This window comes from Gastrolobium bilobum, unplaced genomic scaffold (assembly GCF_033153095.1).
Source record: "Gastrolobium bilobum isolate Gb01-03AN ecotype WA unplaced genomic scaffold, APGP_CSIRO_Gbil_v1 utg53088, whole genome shotgun sequence".
In the NCBI taxonomy this organism is placed as follows: Eukaryota; Viridiplantae; Streptophyta; class Magnoliopsida; order Fabales; family Fabaceae; genus Gastrolobium; species Gastrolobium bilobum.
Genome location: NW_026895232.1, coordinates 75,691 through 92,346, shown reverse-complemented (window position 1 = coordinate 92,346; position 16,656 = coordinate 75,691). Strand labels below are relative to the sequence as shown.

At 35.9% G+C, this 16,656-nt stretch overlaps 1 protein-coding gene across 1 annotated transcript; it reads left to right on the top strand.

Annotated features, from left to right (window-relative positions):
• The first annotated feature begins 5,784 nt into the window (after positions 1-5,784).
• Positions 5,785-13,130, top strand: LOC133300894 (probable pre-mRNA-splicing factor ATP-dependent RNA helicase DEAH5). The gene is made up of 6 exons (XM_061500479.1): positions 5,785-9,214; positions 9,371-9,767; positions 9,999-11,592; positions 12,038-12,108; positions 12,489-12,560; positions 12,904-13,130. Exons 1-2 carry the CDS (start codon positions 5,931-5,933, stop codon positions 9,762-9,764), a joined length of 3,678 nt encoding a protein of 1,225 aa, XP_061356463.1. The 5' UTR covers positions 5,785-5,930; the 3' UTR covers positions 9,765-9,767; positions 9,999-11,592; positions 12,038-12,108; positions 12,489-12,560; positions 12,904-13,130.
• Positions 13,131-16,656: the final 3,526 nt, after the last annotated feature.

Genomic DNA, 16,656 nt, shown 5'->3' with positions numbered 1-16,656 from the left:
TGCCCTATTTTCTGAAAGAACAAAATGTTTAAATTAATCTCTCTCTCTCTTGAGATATTTAGTCCCACATTGGTTGACGAGCAACTAATATGGAGTTTATAAGGCCTTGGACACTCTCACCCTTTGAGCTAGCTTTTGGGGTGGTGACCTCAAGGTACTTAACATGATATCAGAGCCTCACCGTCCTCCACTTTAAAGTGGAAGCACAAAAAAGATAAACCAAAGATTGAGCCTGTTGCATAATTCACGCTTCAAGCCAAGAGGGCTCTTGCGGGGGCGTGTTGAGATATTTAGTCCCAATTGGTTGAAGAACAACTAATGTGGAGTTTATAAGGCCTTGGACACTCTCACCCTTTGCGCTAGCTTTTGGGGTGGTAACCTCAAGGTTCTTAACATTCTCTCTTTTCCGTGTAATTTGCATTTCTTGCTCTGTTTTCCCCCCCTCTATAATTAAAGTTTATGGGGAATAAAAGTGTTGTATATATACATAAAAAATATATTAGAATTAACTTTTAAATGTTCTACATAATAAACTTGTTTCTGGTCCATGAGTTATGAACTAATGAGTGTTGAGTTATTCTGAATAATTTTACTTACATTTTCATTCATATCATTTGACATTACCTTAGTTAACTAGGACATTCTTTTGTTTAAATATTTAGTGATTAATATTTAATTAATATTTCATTTCATATAAATACAATAAATTATTATATTTATATTTTTAAAAAATTAGATTATGGGATGTACGTCACCATACAAGGATAAAGAAGATGTCAATCTCATTGGGAATTTAAAGTGAGATTATATATACCTACCAAAAGAGAGAAAGCCCCAAGTCATAGTTAGTGTGAGTGGAAGGTTCTACTAGCTATGTCAATCTTTATTTGCGTTATGCTTTATGTTTAAAATAGGCAAAATATATAATTAAATAAAATTTATATTTACACATAAAAAATCTTTATATTTTTGTATTTTATTCATTTAAAACAATAAATAAAAAATATGTTAGCGGAGGATAATAATAATTATTTTTTCATTGAATAATATATACTTTTTTGGTTTGCACATTTTCAATTGAGCCATGTTCATTTTTTACACTTTTTTTTGTAGTAAGAATAAAATCAACCATAATGGTACAACCATATTTTCATGTAGTCGCATGCTTTCTTGTTGCAATGCTGACTTTTACCAAAAGGATATCTGATACTTCTGTTAGTGATAAAATGAACTTAATTTCTAACCATGCTATGTATATTGTTTGCACATTTACAAGATCTTGTTTTATTGCGTGTTTCATTGATAAATAGTAAATACATTTAGGGTTCGTTTTTTCTGCACTTACTGTAGATAAGTTATCTGCAGTAAGCCAATATGACGTCGTTTTGGGACGAAAATTATGGTATTTTTGTAATTTTAATTTATTTTAGGGTTATAATAGTCTTTATATTCATAATTTTTTAAGATTTCAATACCAAAACGACGTCGTTTTGGGAATAAATGCAGATAACTTCTCTGCATTAACTGCGGAAACATTTTTTCCATACATTTATGTTGAGATATATAGTCCCACATTGGTTGTATGTGCAACTAATGTGGAGTTTATAAGGTCTTGAGCACTCCCACCCTTTGAGCTAGCTTTTGGGGTGGTGTATCCCAAGGTTCTTTATATAGTATCAGAGGGTAGCAAGGGATAACAAGATTCTCATCGTATTCATCTTTGCAACTGGAGCAAAGGTTTCTTCATAATCAATGCCATAGGTTTGAGTGTAACCTTTGGTGACTAATCGAGCCTTGTATCTCTCAAGAGTGCCATCAGAATTATATTTCAGGGCATAAACCCATCTGCACCCTACTGCTTTCTTTCCGTTGGGTCTATCAATAATCTCCCATGTTTTATTTTTCTCCAACGCATTCATCTCCTCTTGCATGGCTTGAGCCCAATTCCCATCTTTCAAGGCTTCATGTACTGATTTTGGAATTGTAATAGAATCTAGTGCTGAAACAAAGCTTTTGTGCTGCACAGAAAGATTAGCAGAGGAAACAAAGTGGGAGATAGGGTATTGAGTACAAAAGGGACATGAGGAACAAATTTTCTTGTGACAAGATCTTTTTCCTTTTCTAAGAGCAATGGGGAAATCATCAGAATCAACATTAATGGGTAACTCATCAGAAGGATTAACATCATGATCAGAAATATGAGATTCAGGAGAAACAGGAGACTCAGAAGAAACAGGAGATTCAGGACTTACCAGTGGTTCAGACGATTGAGGTTGCTGGTGAGACAGTATGGGTTGTTTCCTCCTCTGATATACCAATTTAGGTGTCAAAATTTTTCGTATCTCAGGTGTATTTGAAGGTTCTGACACACCAGGAGCAGATATAATATATCATAATACATTTTTCAAGTTGGTATCAGAGCCTCGCCGCCCCCCATTTTCTCTTGTGGCGTTTCTTAGCACAGGTAGGCTGGGCCTGTTGCATTGTCCACGCTTCAAGCCCAAAGGGCTTTCGTGTGAGGGGGCGTGTTGAGATATATAGTCCCACATTGGTTGTATGTGCAACTAATGTGGAGTTTATAAGGTCTTGGGCACTCCCACTCTTTGAGCTAGCTTTTGGGGTGGTGTATCCCAAGGTTCTTTACAATTTATAGTATAATTGTTTGATAAAACTTTTTTTTTTTTTTGTAACTGATCCTAATTATTTCTTTGAGGCGAATCAGAACCCCCGGTATTCCCTCGAGTTCGACTCTTTGAGCCGCTTATGGGACTAATCCAGAGTTCGGGTGCGAGTCCAAGAATTATGGTACTTATGCCCCTCCCTAGATGGTGTTGGTGGGATTCGAACCGAGGTCCTCTCTCACCACTCAGTCCCCATGCTACCAACTGAGCCACCACACTTGGGTATTTTTGATAAAACTTTTCTATCTTGTATTTATGTGATTATTATTATTTTATTTTTTTTGTATACATTGAGGGCATTAGCCCAAGACAAAAAATCTAAACTAGAATGAGAACCCTCTCATGGATATTAAGGGTGTCATTGAGCAAAACTTTAGAAGGGGCTGCTTGGTACGGAGACTTTCTTAGAAATCTTGGGAAAGTGGGATAGGACAAATATGTTTCCAACGTTCGATATGAGGAAATTGAAAATAATTTCAGTAATTTTTTTTTCCCATCATTCTATTTTACACGTTATATTCCCAAACAAAAATACCATCTGATATATGATATTTTTATTTTTTCATAGCATCAGTAGAGTTAACCCAACATTCTCGAAAATATTTTGGACCTACCAAACACTTTATTATAACTTATCTGAAAAAAAAAATTTCACCATATTCTCGAAAATCTTTTTTTTTTCGGTAAAAATAAATATCTCTTCTACTAAACATCCCCTAAAGATTCCGAGGAAGATTAGGAAGCTGGAGCATTGTGGTTCTTGGATGCTTGATTAGCTAGCTAGTGTGCACATGCACATTTGTTGGCGTCTCTAGAGTTTAGTTGACCACAAACCTCTTACTCTTTGAGAACCCAGGATTGGATGTCAAGAAAAATATTTGATGTTCTATTGTTTGTAGCAGAGGACTAGAGAGCTTCTAAGGTGGGTAAGGAGTCTCCTTCCACTGTAATCTTCCTTTTTTTTTTTTTGGTATAACATGGAGGTATCCTCATTCAATCTCCTCCGATCACCTTGTACTCGGGGTACGGCCTTGTAGGTTAACCCTTCATTGGAACAGCGAGTGCATTGAGCTTCGCTACCGGAGGAAGGATGAGACTAATCCCCCCATTTGAAGAGGGAGGCACATCCTCTGGCTCCTAAAGATCTTCCAAAAATTTCTTTGAAGCAGAGTTTGAACCTTGACTCAAGTAAACCCTTGAGAGCTCAACTGAGCTACCTTGGTGGTTCCACTGATGAGGTGTTTGGTTGGGGGAAAGTTTTGAGATAGATGGGTAAGTGAGAAGTGAGAATATATAGTAACCATGTTTGGTTGAGCCATCTTCTTCACTTACCCACTTAAATAACTTATCTACCAAACCAAGTTGCCTACCTTTTATCATGGATATAGCCGGCGAAATTTGTCCTTTGAGCATGTGGTATTTGTGAAAAGCAACCAATCTTTGGGGATAGGCTTTTGACCAAAAGACTTGGATACCCTCTCTTAAGTGGGTATTTGACAGCATTGTAAAGTGGCAGGCCACCGAACAAAATATTTACAAACAGGGTTATTTTCGTAAAGTTACCCAATTTTCTCATCTATATTTTACCTACAATCAAACATAGATTTCATAAAAGTTACCTAATTTCTCCGGTAAATTTTTTTCCAATCAAACAACTTTTTTTTTATATTTTTCTACCTATCTCACTTTCTAACCATTTCCCTATATATCACATTTCTCTATTATTCATAAAATTTCCCCTTAGTCCATACTCCAGGCAATTTTAAGGCCTTTAAGAATACCGTGAAACTCTGTATCAAGTAGGTTGGAGTAGCCAATAAACAGATCAAATCCACCTATCCATGCTCATTTGTCGTCTCTAAGTAAACCACCACAACTTGTTATTTTCGTTTTGTAGTTCGCAGAACAGTGAAAATTAAGCTTGGCCCATCCAAATGGTGGAGGAGTTCGGTGGTCTTGCAAAATTTGTCTGATTTTATATGATTAGTATTTGATAGAACACAGTATCCATATGCTCTTACAATTTTCATGTATCCTCATCTTTTTGGATATCTGTTCCAATTATTCACTGTTATAGTTTCATGTTGAATGTGGTTTTTGTTGAACTATATTCAGTAACACGCTTGAGTGCTATAGCAGTTTTAATAAATTGCTTATGTTGACACATAAAGCTTTATGAGAATAAACAATAGCTAAATCCCCTTAAACACCTGGGAATCTTTAGCTAAGATAATTCTAATCACTGCTGGCATTGTATATTGTAGTACTCTATTATTATATATATTAATAGTTATTCGTACATCATATGAGTATTTTAAGTTTAAGCAAAATTTTAAAATAAATTGAAAGAGAAAAGTATTTAAGAGAAAAATGTTTAAAATTATAAATAACATATATTAATTCATATAAAATAAAGTAAAAGTTCAAGCAAAATATTTAAAATTATCAAAGAAATATGTATAATTAATTTAATAGAATTTAAATTTAAAATTTAAAAGAAGGAAAATTAAGAAGTTACACGTCGATATTTAAGGAGAGGCTTAAAGAATCAAGTCATTCTTAACAAAAATGTTCTAATTTTCTAAATAAAGATAAATTAATTCACAAAATCATTAAGTAATTTAAATTGGAAAACTTTATACAAACAATGCATTAAACAAAATTCAATTTGAATTTTAAACATTTAAAAGCATTCATGATTATCAGTCGCAAAATGTATGCCATCTAGACAAACTGTTTAAAAAAAATAGAAAAAGAAAAAATGATATCAAATGATGGTAGCTTAATTGATGTGAGAAAACTGAGCAGTTAAAATAAAAGTGTCTATTTGACCCTCTTAATATTATTATTGTGAGATATTTAAAGTTTTAATGCTTAAATTCGGACAAATTTGACTAGAGTTGAAACGAATAGAATATCTTAACAGAAAAAACAAAAACGACTGAGCCTCTCAAGCGTCGCCTACGCGTTGCACTACAGCATGGGCCTTGGCGCACCTTTTCGTGAGTTGGGCTTCTTCTTTTCGTTCTCTTCTTTTGTTTCTGTGTGTGTATCACTCACCATCGAATTTAGTGTTCCTTCGTGCTGTGTTGTTTGTTTCTTCTATTGAGTCTAGGACCTTCAATTTATTGTTTAAGAAAAAAAAAAAAAAAAGAAGCTAAAATAGTTTCTATTACGAAACGAGGGTTTAGGTTTGAGAGTTAGGGTTTTCTGAATCTCCGATCCATTTCACATAGACACAGTCGAGCTATGGCCGTGGATAATCCAGAGGATGGATTGAAGAAGCTGGAATACTTGTCGCTTGTATCGAAGGTTTGCACCGAGTTGGAGTCCCACACCGGCACCGGCGACAAGGTACTCGCCGAGTTCATCACCGATTTAGGTCGATCGTCGGAGAATGTTGAGGAATTCGATGCGAAACTGAAGGAGAACGGTGCTGAGATGCCGGATTACTTTGTCCGAACACTCCTTACCATAATCCACGCCATTCTCCCTCCCAAATCCAAGGATTCGAAGAAAGAGAAAGAGAGCGCCACCGGCAAAGGCACCAAGTTCAAGGCCTTGGCCATTGCAGATGATAGGGATCGAGTGAGGGAGCTTCAGAAGGAGATAGAAACCGAGGCCAAACAGAAACAAAATCAACACGTGGATGAAGAAGATGGTTACAGAGACAGAGATAGAAGAGATAGGCGCAGAGATAGGTACGAAAGAGAAGAGAGGGTTAGAGATAGAGATGATGAAGATGAGAGAAGGGATCATAGGAGAAGAGGAAGAGATAGGGATAGGGATAGGGATGGGGATAGAGATAGAGATAGAGATAGAGATAGATATGACAGGCGCAGGAGAGATGGGTATGAAGAGAATGAACGTGAAAGGGAGAATGGTGATGATGTTGATGATGGTGATAGGAAAGGTCGTAAGGATCCACGTAGAGATAGATATGACAGGCGCAGGAGAGATGGGTATGAAGAGAATGAACGTGAAAGGGAGAATGATGATGATGTTGATGACGGTGATAGGAAAGGTTGTAAGGATCCACGTCATGTGGCTACTGAACCTGAGTTGTATAAGGTTTATAAAGGAAGAGTGTCGAGGGTTATGGATACAGGGTGTTTTGTTCAGTTCGATAATTTTAGAGGGAAGGAGGGTTTGGTGCATGTTTCTCAGATTGCTACTCGAAGGATTAGTAATGCTAAGGATGTTGTCAAGCGGGATCAGGAGGTTTATGTGAAGGTGATATCGGTTTCTGGTCAGAAATTGAGTCTTTCAATGAGGGATGTTGATCAACACACTGGCAAGGATCTTCTTCCGTTGAAGAAGAGCTCCGAGGATGATGTTTTCCGGATGAATCCGCAGGATTCAAAGGATGGTCCAGTTTCGAGGACAGGGCTTTCAGGTATCAGGATAGTGGAAGAGAATGATGCTGGTTCTTCTCGGAGACCTTTGAAGAGGATGAGCTCACCGGAGAGATGGGAAGCGAAACAGTTGATTGCTTCGGGTGTTATGAGTGTTGCAGAGTATCCAACATATGATGACGAGGGAGATGGGTTGCTATACCAAGAGGAAGGTGCTGAGGAAGAGCTTGAGATCGAGATGAATGAGGATGAACCTGCCTTCTTGCAAGGGCAGAGCAGATACTCGTCGGACATGTCCCCTGTTAAGATTTTTAAGAATCCAGAAGGTTCTCTTGGTCGTGCTGCTGCACTTCAGTCTGCACTTATAAAGGAGCGTAGGGAAGTACGAGAACAACAACAACGCACAATGCTTGATTCAATTCCAAAGGATCTCAATCGTCCGTGGGAAGATCCTATGCCAGAGTCAGGTGAAAGGCATCTTGCCCAGGAGCTTAGGGGTGTTGGCTTATCAGCCTATGATATGCCAGAATGGAAGAAGGATGCCTATGGTAAAACCATTACTTTTGGGCAAAGGTCAAAGCTTTCTATTCAAGAACAGAGGCAGAGTTTGCCAATTTACAAGTTAAAAAAAGAATTGATTCAGGCTGTCCATGATAATCAGGTGTTGGTGGTGATTGGTGAAACAGGTTCGGGTAAGACTACTCAGGTCACGCAGTATCTTGCTGAAGCCGGTTACACCACAAGAGGTAAAATTGGATGTACTCAACCTCGTAGGGTGGCTGCAATGTCAGTTGCAAAGAGAGTTGCGGAAGAGTTTGGTTGTCGATTGGGAGAGGAAGTTGGTTATGCCATTCGGTTTGAGGATTGCACTGGGCCAGATACCGTAATCAAGTACATGACAGATGGTATGCTTCTTAGGGAAATATTGGTTGATGAGAATCTCTCACAATATTCTGTTATAATGCTTGACGAAGCCCATGAAAGAACTATTCACACTGATGTTCTTTTTGGATTGCTGAAGCAGCTAGTGAAGCGTAGACCTGAATTGCGGTTGATTGTCACATCTGCTACTCTGGATGCTGAGAAATTTTCAGGATATTTCTTTAACTGTAACATCTTCACAATTCCTGGGAGAACTTTTCCTGTGGAGGTACTTTATACTAAACAACCAGAAAGTGATTACTTAGATGCAGCTTTAATCACTGTCCTACAGATTCACTTGACAGAACCTGAAGGAGATATACTTCTCTTCTTGACTGGTCAAGAGGAGATTGATTTTGCTTGCCAGTCTCTCTATGAGAGAATGAAGGGATTAGGTAAGAATGTTCCAGAGCTGATCATTTTACCTGTTTATAGTGCCCTTCCTAGTGAAATGCAATCTAGGATATTTGATCCTGCTCCTCCTGGGAAAAGGAAAGTGGTCGTGGCTACTAACATTGCGGAGGCTTCTTTGACTATTGATGGGATATTTTATGTAATTGATCCTGGATTTGCGAAGCAAAATGTTTATAACCCAAAGCAAGGTCTTGATTCTTTGGTGATAACTCCAATTTCACAAGCATCAGCCAAACAAAGAGCTGGACGTGCGGGGCGTACTGGTCCTGGTAAGTGTTATCGCCTCTATACTGAGAGTGCATACAGGAATGAGATGTCTCCTACTTCAATTCCAGAGATTCAAAGGATAAATCTGGGGACAACTACTCTTAATATGAAAGCCATGGGGATAAATGATCTCTTGTCCTTTGATTTTATGGATCCACCGTCACCCCAGGCACTTATTTCCGCCATGGAGCAGCTTTACAGTCTTGGAGCATTGGATGAAGAGGGCCTCCTAACCAAATTAGGGAGGAAAATGGCGGAATTTCCTTTGGATCCACCATTGTCCAAGATGCTGCTTGCCAGTGTGGACCTGGGATGCAGTGATGAAATTTTGACCATAATTGCCATGATCCAGACTGGCAATATTTTTTACAGACCCAGGGAAAAGCAAGCCCAAGCAGATCAGAAGAGAGCAAAGTTTTTCCAGCCAGAGGGTGACCATCTTACACTTCTTGCTGTTTATGAGGCTTGGAAAGCTAAGAATTTTTCTGGGCCCTGGTGTTTTGAGAACTTTGTTCAGTCTCGATCATTGAGAAGAGCACAGGATGTCAGGAAACAGCTTCTCACCATCATGGATAAGTAAGATATCTATCTATCCTAATTTTTTTATTTGCTTTGATTTCATTTTTGTTTTTGCTGTGTTCTACATTTGCCCTTTTTAGTGCTATGCATTAAGTTTGCACAAAATTGTTTGTAAATTAAATTGTATTCTAAATCATCTGCACTGATATTCAGGTACAAATTGGATGTTGTCAGTGCTGGTAAAAACTTCACCAAGATTAGGAAGGCTATCACTGCAGGATTCTTTTTTCATGCAGCTAGAAAGGACCCCCAGGAAGGTTACAGAACCCTTGTTGAGAACCAGCCTGTATATATCCATCCAAGTTCAGCTTTGTTCCAGAGACAGCCAGACTGGGTCATCTACCATGAACTTGTGATGACAACTAAGGAATATATGCGTGAAGTCACTGTCATTGACCCGAAATGGCTTGTTGAATTGGCTCCAAGATTCTTCAAAGTGGCAGATCCTACAAAGATGAGCAAGCGAAAGCGTCAAGAGCGTATTGAACCACTCTATGATAGATACCACGAACCAAATTCGTGGCGTTTGAGTAAACGCCGTGCATGATATGTAATTCATCTGCTTTCTCTTAATGCAATGTCTTGGATACATTTTTATGTTGCATGTACTTTTGAATGTAAAATTTCTCCTTATATGATGATTCAAATGGAAATTTAGACATATTTTCATTTGTATTTCTAGGAAACCATAAATTATGATGTAGACAGTTTTTCTTTTTACTATTGTAATTTTTTTTTTTTTTTTTGACTGACCTTTAGTTTAATTGTCTGTTTTTGTCAGGAGGTTTTTCCTTTGGCGGGGAAGTGGGTTTGGTACACAAGTTTTCATATCTTAGTATATTGGAGCTTTACATTATCTGTAGGTTCAAGAATTAAGTAATGGCCATTTAAATTTTGGCAGAAGTTTTGATTTATGTAGTACGAATATGTTTCTGACTGATATTTCAATGGTGAGAAAGCCAGATTTTGGATCAACCAAAGATTTATTGAGTTCACTTCCTTTTGGAGGATTTTATGGATTAAATTTACTGCATATTTTGTGACTTTGCTTTGTGCTTTGTTCATAACAGACTAACAGTTCAAGGCCATTCTCTTTGTCAATGAACTTGCTTTTTGAATTAAATGCTTTATCAACTTATCAAGCAATTACCCTGTTTGTTTAGTTTTCTGGGATATCAATTTCGACAATAATTATCAGACTGTTATTACATTCCATGATAATATTTATCCAATGGTGGCAGCAGAACCCATAACAACAGTAGAATAGGAAACAAGAAATCTCATGTTATACTTGAGGCATGGAATGCATCTCAATGATCACAATACTGATCAATTTTTTATTTTATTTTTATATAACAGTTTCCACAATAATTATCAGACTGCTATTACATTCAATGATAATATATATCCAAATGTGGCAGCAGTGATAAAACCCATAACAACAGTAGAATAGGAAACAAGAAATCTCATGGTTATACTTGAGGCATGGATTGCATCACATTGATTGCAATACTGATAATTTTTTATTATTATTTTTATTTTTTTCTGGTTTTGTTCAAACCAAAATTATATGTTGATTTTATACGTACTCTATTATATGAATTTGTTCAATTTCCAACCAATGTCTGACCAATGTTAATGGCAATTCTACTTTCTTGTCTTGTGATTTTGCTAACTAACTGTATAGGAGATTGTGGGGTCATGTATGAACTTGATTGAGCAGTTCATTACTGTCTGAGTATGTTATGCATGTAATTTTCTGGGTGCAGAAGCAACAGCCTCCCCTCCCTTAGGATTTACTAAATATAATAGAGGCTGTGTTTTTGTATTATTTTTGAACCTGAGCAGGGACGGAGCTATGACTTAAATCAATTTGTTGACTTTAAAATTACTGATTAGGTTGTTAATAAGTAATTAATCTGGTATTATATGGATTTTATTAATAGACAAGGATGCATTGCATGCATGTATTAAAAATAATATTCTGAGATTGCCTTCCTCAGTCCTTTTTATTTTCTGTTTGGGCTTTTGTAGTTCTTTGCTCTTTTGTTTAGGATGATTATCAACCAATAATCTCATATATGATTCTTTAACTAGACTAGAAGTCTATTAATTTTTTCCTGCCACATATACAAAGGATTTTATACTAGAATAGAATTCAAGATAGTCTTATGAAATACAGAAATAATAATAGCCATGAATTGTTCTAATGAACCTAAGTTTCATCAGTTCAAGAAGGCACTTTTATTATCTGGCATATAACTTTTTGACCATTGTAATTTTGCAGTCTTGATGATGGATTTCCAGTTGTCACGTTTCACTTTGAGGGGCTTTCTCTGATAGTTTATCCTCACGACTACCTGTTCCTGCTTAAAGTGAGTGGGAATTTGATTATTCATTTTATATGTACCAAGTTTCTGACTTAAGAAGCTTTCTGGCTGCTAGATACGCAAATAGTCAAACGACAAATATGTTTATTTTTCATATGAAAACTATACTCTTAAGTTTAACCTGTTACCTGAATTGATTTCCCCCTCTCGGAAATTTACCAGGGTATTTTATGCATTGGCTTTATCATACATGCTTATTAAATGGTGTAGTCTTTGAGTCACATTGTGGGATTGAAAAAATTAAAGAGTCTAATTATTTATCTTCCGTTCACTGTTGACTACAATGATGATTTAAGTTGCCATCTGGAGAGTTTAGCAATGCGATTTGTTTTTGAATATATATGCAACATTTTATTTTGAAAACCTTGATTTGATAAACTTGTTTCAGGTGTTCAACAATGCTATATTATTTTGTCTTCATTTTCCCCAGGAGGACATGTATTGTATTGGCTGGCAGAAAAGCGTAGACCAAAGTAAGAGTAGAAAGGATTCTTCTTGTAGGTGAGGTTTTAGAATTAAACTACGTTTATAATTTAATCTATTGACTTCTTGGTATAACTTTGCAGAAGGCATGATTTGTTCATTTAGTCCCCCTTAACTGTGTCTGATGTATGTAGGCTATTTATGCTAAATTAAGAACTTTCATAAACTGTTAGCTATTGAGTCTGATTCTGATATATGTTTTAGCAATTTTTTGCTGAATGAAGAACTTCCATATACTTATGTTTGTACCTTATACTTTTACTGCACCTGTGTGGTAAAATATGCTGAATTAATATATGCTTGACCTAACCGATGCTAGTTTTAATCATTTTGGAATGAGTGCTACTTGTGTTGGTTGACTATATAATTTACTAACTTTGAATTATTTCTAATTGCAGATTTGGTGCTGTCGAACAAATTAGTCGTATATGATCTTGAAAATATGGTCATTGGATGGACTAATTACAATTGTGAGTACCCTACTTATTTATATGCTAAATGTACAATCCAATGTTGTTCAGATCATATCACCTGGGATTGTTTCTTTTATTGCTCTTTAATGAGAATCATATTTCATCTCTGCTTTCGATGACTCCATCCCTCTATACTTCATTTTCATGTCTCTTTTAAATTTTTGAGATTTATGAATTCGAAAAAGAAAAGGTTTATAAATTTAAGAGAGCTTGGCCAAAACAGGCTTCATTTGTTGTAGCTACCTTTATTTATGACTCTTCTATTGGCTTTTCGGGTTAAATTTGTTGATATTTATGTTTACTAGAATGATGTTCTTAGCATTTCTTGTTGATTCTTTAGGCTCTTCCAGCATTAAAGTGAAGGATGACACAACTTGATCTGTATATACAGTGGGTGCACACAACCTTTCTTCAGCTTCCACCGTGTTAATTGGAAGAATATTGACGTTCTTTTTGTTGCTTATCGGCATGGTAAACATTTAATTTTGACTTGTTATCTAGAGAAATGGCATTTATTTCATTTTATTGTAATTTAATTCCCTGAATGGTATGCTTAATGCGTATAATTCAGCAATTTTTTTTTAATTAAATAATCTTTTTTATATATGCATGGTAAACTACTTTTCTAATCGATGCAATGTCATGATGAATATTGCTATCCATACAAAATTTGTTAAAAAAAAAATATTCCTGTAAAAAAGGCATATCCATCAAGTGTGCTAGTATAAAAGAGTCACTGAGATTACATCCTGAATGCAAAACTATGCTTAAATAGTTACTTTGCAAATACGCCAGACAAGCTTCAGTAATATCTATCAATGAGGATTGTCATATGGCTCGTATCAACAACCATTGGTTCAAGTGGTAAAGAATTTGTTCTCATTAAGTATGACCTGGTGGATATATCTAAAAAAATAAGGTTTGTCATTAAAATTTTCAAATTTCTCCAATATGTTCAAAAGTCGATTCAAAGTCACTTGTGATGAACGGAAACTCAATCACACCAAGCAGCTACATTTCGGAATTATAGTTGAAACTTATATGAAACACATCCTAAATAATCGTTTGTTTGTTCTATAGCACAATAATCGAATGATCCTTTGTGGTGGTTGTATCAAAAGAACCAGTACTATGGCCTGCCAAAAATGCTAAGGTAAACGTCTGAATTTTTAGTCACACAATGAGAACAGATTTGCTTATAACATTGACAAAACAGCATTATGATTATAAGCTGATAATCACACTTTATAATGATAAATATTCGTGAATGAAGAGATGTAAGTTCGGGGATTTTGTATTTCAGGAGCTCATGACAATGAAGCTGGTCAGAGGACTGGAAATTTTAGTTGAATAAATATGAAAATTTGCTGTTTTTCTTATTTTGATACTCTTTAAGCTATTAGGTATTGTTCCGGATGGCTTAACCACATTCGAAGCCCAAGGGCCTTTTAACATGGATGACCCAGTTTCGCAGAGCCCCAAACAACCTAGGCCCAAAACCCCAAGTTACACACACGTCAGCCCTACCGGTTGGCCCTAGACGCCTGTCCCAAGGCAACTCACCTCCCAAGGTAAGACACCAAAATGTCTTACCTTGGAACCCCATATGCTCTGCGGATCGCCCAGAGACCATAAGTGGAAACCGCCCTGCTGCCGCATGCTGACACCGCCCAAGAGCAGACTCTGTATCACAGCAGCACCAGGCGTGTCAGCTCCTCACAACGAATCCCAAGGAGCGTTGACCTCCAATACGTAAGCCCTAACGGATCGGCCTCCTGGACTCCTATAAATACCACCCTTGGGCACAAGGGAAAAGGATCTTTGATGTACTGTTATTATGCCCATTTACTTCCAAGTCATACTCTTACTATTTGTCTGCCATTGATATCAGCTTGCTACCTCTTGGAATAATACCATCAAGCCTGGTCTTTACCTCAGCTAGGGGTATAATCCATATAATAACATTACCCTCAAGGATACATAGTGGGCTCACAGAACTGAACGGTACAGGTGTTTTGATAGTAAGAGTGAAGGCTTATATCTTTTGTAATTATGGTATGTAGAATTGTGTCATTGGGATATTTTGTTTAAGGGCTGTAAGGATTCAAGTGATGTAATGATTCTGACTCAACTACTGGAGGAAACAGTCTTATATGTTGAATGTAATGTTCCAATGTATGTATGTAAACAACAACAATATATATATATATATATGTAGGGTCAAGATCATTTTACATCAGTGTAAGTTACAATCTCAATCTTGTCCGTTGATTCCACTTATATCTAAGGGCTCTAATTTTTTAGTAATGTGAGCCATTAGATACAAGTGGATCAATGGTTAAGATTCAGTGTAAGACTTCTAATTCTTACACCAGTGTAAGAATATCCTGCCCCATATATATATATATATATATATGAGGTAGGATCCTTTGACACCGGTGTCAAATTTGAAATTTGACACCTCTTCTGAGAGCCATTAGATCAAAAAAGATCAAAGGAGGTGTCAAATTTCAAATTTGACACTGGTGTCAAAGGATTTTACCTCTATATATATATATATAAGGACGATATTTTCTTACTATCAAAAAATTCTTACCAACCCACTACTTATCTAATCACCATTGGATTATAGAGAGAGAATACTGAAAAGTTTTTGAAGAGAGAAAAAATAATAATCCAATGGTGATTAGATAGGTAGTGAGTTGGTAGTGAATTTTTTTAGTAGTAAAAATATCCCTATATATATATATATATATATATATATATATATATATATATATAGGCATTCATGTTTTGGATAGTCACTATGGAGTTACAAAATGGTTAGTGTTCAAGAATGTTTTAATTAAAATTCTGCTTTAATAATCTTCTTGAAAGTGGAATCCTTGTGGTTGAACCTAGAACCTCTGAATCTTATGTTCCCAATTACTTAGGATAAATGGTTCAGACCAATTTAATCTTTTGGTCATAAAGGGAGAATTAATAGTTGCTTAGGATAATTTATGCACATTTGAGTATTGAGTTTGGCACCTAGTGTGCAGAATATTTACATAACGAAGGAACTTAGATTCCTAGTAAAACGAAGTTGCCTCTCTCACCCAAATTAATTTCTTAGTTACTATTACACCGTTTGGCAAATTCAAGCAGTTCAGTTCAAAATTTTATATCTAGCAATCTACTTAGCCAAAAGTCCTAAATAGGGTGTCGGTAGAATTAAGATTCTCTGCATCTAGTTTATTGTGCTTAAATATTAGAATTTTTATGTGCATCAATCATTTCCAGTTTTGGTCAGAAATAATAATGCCAGATTTGGATTTCGCTGTTCTTAACTTGGATGTATTCTGTCTCTATCTTCCTTGGGCTGTTTGAAATTGGTAAATTAAGTGCCCCTTGAACCAGAATTATTATTAAATTAAGTGCCCCCTTGTATGTAGGTAGCATGCTATTTAAATTATCTTGAGTTCTTGACTATCTAACGAGGTTTCATGTTTTGCTATGTATAAGTTTCCTCCTGTTTGATTGGTGTTCTAATGGTTTTATGATTTTAAACATCACGTGGCTAGCCAGGTTTACAATGGTAGTTCAAAGGTATTATTTAGTTTTCCACTATCCGTTTGCTTTACTGAGACTACCGTGAGTTGGATGCTGAAACTCATGTACTAAAATGAATGTCTTGCATTAAATGAGAGATGTGTACATAATCTAATTCATTAAAAGAAAAATAAAATATTAACTTCAGTTGATATATAATAATTTAAAGCAAAACTTAAGCAAAATGGATTTTTTTAGTGATTTCAACTATTTAGACAACAATTCAAGTTTCAAACACTAGTACCAAATAATAAGATGTCAGAGCAGGGAGTTTAATTCATCCTGTGAGAGTCTGTCTACCTTTCTTTGGTGGTCGTCTTCTTGGTTTCTAGTATTGTGTGAAACGTAAATTTCTTAATCATCACTTTTTTAGTGATTTCTTTTAAGGGATTATTTTTTTTACGTCGTAGGAGATAAATTTTTTTTATCTCCTGTATATATATAAAAATATGTTAAGTTATGTGAGGAAAAGAGAGGCGGAAAAAAAAAAATATAGGTCACA

Bases quoted from the DNA above. Each gene is read 5' to 3' on its own strand.
- LOC133300894 (XM_061500479.1), top strand. From the start codon at position 5,931: ATGGCCGTGGATAATCCAGAGGATGGATTGAAGAAGCTGGAATACTTG. The intron at 9,215-9,370 runs GTAAGATATCTA...ACTGATATTCAG, and splicing joins CTTCTCACCATCATGGATAA to GTACAAATTGGATGTTGTCA.